The sequence below is a fragment of the Loa loa genome, assembly GCF_000183805.2.
Source record: "Loa loa unplaced genomic scaffold supercont3.427, whole genome shotgun sequence".
Taxonomy (NCBI): domain Eukaryota; kingdom Metazoa; phylum Nematoda; class Chromadorea; order Rhabditida; family Onchocercidae; genus Loa; species Loa loa.
Genome location: NW_018108607.1, coordinates 1 through 3,033, shown reverse-complemented (window position 1 = coordinate 3,033; position 3,033 = coordinate 1). Strand labels below are relative to the sequence as shown.

Here is a 3,033-nt window from a genome sequence, read left to right as displayed (position 1 = left end):
AATTTCATANAATTTGAGGAGACGCAAACGGAACAAACAGAGCCGTTGGATTTATCACTGCAAAAATTGAGTAGAGAACAAGCGCCGGATTTGTGTTTATTAGCCGAAGTAGCTGCTAAAATATATACACATGAATTTAAAGGTCAAGTTTTAATAGTCAAAGAAGTGGATGCTGAAGGAAAAAGAAAAAACACAGAAGAAATCGCAGGGAAGGAGTCGAAAAGGAAGAAACTGCAGTGTGGTCCATGTCAAAATGAAGTAATAAGTATGGATGATATGGAAACTAATACTAGTAAGAAGCTTCGTATTTGTCCGACATGCAACAAAACCTTCTCTTACCTATCAACTATGGAAATTCATATGAGATCTCATACCGGTGAAAAGCCGTACGATTGTCTCACATGCAACAAAAGCTTCCCCCGTTTATCAACTTTGAACGACCATATGAGAACTCATACTGGTGAGAAGCCGTACGATTGTCTCACATGCAACAAAAGCTTCTCTCGTTCATCAACTTTGAACGGCCATATGAGAACTCATACTGGTGAGAAGCCTTACGTTTGCCCGATATGCGGCAGGAGTTTCTCTCAATCATCAAGTGGGAAGAGACATATGAAAACTCATACAGGTAAGTCTTACAATTATCCGTTATGCGAGAAAAGTCAATAAAAGGAGCGGTATTTGAAAAAACACATAACAACTCATAACAAAAATAGGCCACTCTTCAACTGTACTGTCTGTGGTAATGGTTTCCTAAATCTTAAATCTACTTTGAAGTCACACAAGAAGACTCATGAAAGAGGCTGAAATGCGCGTTTTAAGCTGAAATGGCGTTGTTTTGTTAATTATATGTTTCTGTACTTGGTCCTTATTTTAATGATAAAAAAAAGTTATTTTATTGATATTTTTATCTCATATGCATAAGATCCTTATCTTAATGATAACATTCTATTACTGTTATTATTTATCGATTGTTTATACGTTATTCATTTTTTTTATCACATATGAAGTACGTTCTTTTTCCATCCCTTTGCTGTTTCTTTCATTTTACTGAATAAAATTATCAGTTTTGTATTTCCTTGCAGATCTGCTAAATTACTTTTTCGTTATTTGCGCACACATAAGTAATTGGCATGCTATATGCAAATAAATATAGCTGTTAGTTGTAGTCTCATGTCATTTCATAGGATCACCCGTTATCAATCCCTATCCTATGTTTCATCGACGATAAGCACTTCAATTGAGCTATTTAAAGCAACGTTTCATTTAGTGGGATATTTGATAATCCAATCCAGCTACTAAATTATATCAATTCAATTAAAGCTTAAAATCTGAAAGAGATTTGAGGGGCTTGTGCAAAAGCTATGCAAATTGTTTTGTCCAATTAAGTAACATCCAAACTGCAATAAGTTCATTTAAAGTTTAAAAAAAAGATTCTTACTTAAAGGAAAAGTTCCACCCGAAAGTTAATTTTTAGTAGTTTAAATAAAATAAAGAAACTGTCAACATGCCAACTTTTGTTGAAAAATATTTTAGAAATCTTCACATTTTATTATATTTCAATGAAATGTTTATTATGAATTCATCACGGATTAAAAATAAAGTTTAAATCCAGTAAACCTGTTGAACTGATTCTTTTCGATGTTCAATTACAATCGATTGAATTCTTGGATTAGCATCTTCTTCGTTGTGTATCCGATTGATCGTGAGATACAGAAAATATCGTACCGTTTTAGTTGTTCCATCCTTTGTATGTATTGTAAAATTACTTTAAGAGAGAGGAAACGAAAAAAATGATTAAATAATGTTGACTAAATTATATTAATTACATATAACGATTAAATAAATGATCCACGTGCAAATCTTTCAACTGTTTCTTCACCAATTCTTCGATCTTATCTGGTCTACGTACCATAAGTGGTAGCTGCATATGGAAAAGAATTAATGAGGGAATTGCAAAATAATTTAAAATCTTATCAGCTAAACAAGTTGGATTTTGAAATAAACAATGATACGCTTCGTTAGTCGTTCAGAATTTTCAACGATTTTTCCTTTTTCCCTCCTAAAAAAGTACAGTTATAAACAAATCAAATTGAAACGTTTTTGCGAATGCTTGAATGCAATACCATATTACGTGCAACTGAATGACTGTCAATTGTGAACTTATTTTGTCAATGCATATATGTGTGGTTATTTAGGTGGTAAGAATCTACTTTTGTTATGATAAAGATATCTTTTCGTTTTAATTTGCCGGAAGTAAAATATTCCTGGAGTACATTCCCGATGATAGCTTCGTTATAATAAACATAAGCAGTGTCGATTAACGGATATCCAGCATCCAGAGCTGTCTTCAATGCTGTTGTTAGAGCTACCGGATCATTGGACTGAAATATTGATAGGAAAGCAATTTGAATATAGAATCTTCTTAAATACAATCAAATCATTTATGGACGATTTATTTATGACTGAAACTTACCGTACTATTTGAATGATCTATATGGCTAATTAGATTACATTTCACAAAACCAAATTTACAATTAAATCAAAAGGAATTGAATAAGTGAATAAGTATTGAGCAAATCATTCATCAGCTATAAAAATAATGGCTTAAAAAATTGATGACATCTTCGTTGTCACTTCAATTCTTGGTTGGTTTTCCACCTTAGGTCAAATCCTCATTTTTGAACAAATTTCACCCTGAACAATGGGAAAACTTACTAGCCATGTACCTAAACCAAAAAGCGGTAAATCGGCACCAGTGGCTAATTTGACAGTTTCGTATTTAACCATATCTGAAAAAATTTTGAACACAGTGAGAACTGAACATGACAGGTAATTCAATAATATCTTCTGATTCGCCTACTAAATTTTTCTGCAATAATTTCTTGCTACATACATTACTTAAAATTATGGGTAAATTACCCACTCATCAAGGACAAACAATGAAATCTGAATTAAATACTCGTCATCAGTCGATAACGATACAATCATTTCACGGACTCCGTTACCTAATGTAATTGTAGGTAAGAAGTT

General features: G+C 32.4%; 2 protein-coding genes across 2 annotated transcripts in view; one reads left to right on the top strand and one right to left on the bottom strand.

Annotated features, from left to right (window-relative positions):
* Positions 1-669, top strand: part of LOAG_14090 (ZNF697 protein) — a gene marked incomplete at both ends in the record, with an annotated part of 906 nt that extends 237 nt beyond the window's left edge. The window contains one exon of the mRNA XM_020448757.1: positions 19-669. Coding sequence (XP_020301123.1) covers positions 19-669 — 651 coding nt within the window. The remainder of the gene's footprint in view (positions 1-18) is intronic.
* Positions 670-1,825: 1,156 nt separating this feature from the next.
* LOAG_14089 (hypothetical protein) lies at positions 1,826-2,790 on the bottom strand (the record flags this gene model as incomplete). Its single annotated transcript, XM_003149591.1, has 3 exons — positions 1,826-1,924; positions 2,214-2,384; positions 2,719-2,790. The coding sequence occupies 3 exons, from the start codon at positions 2,788-2,790 to the stop codon at positions 1,826-1,828; spliced, it is 342 nt and encodes a 113-aa protein (XP_003149639.1).
* Between the last annotated feature and the right edge of the window lie 243 nt (positions 2,791-3,033).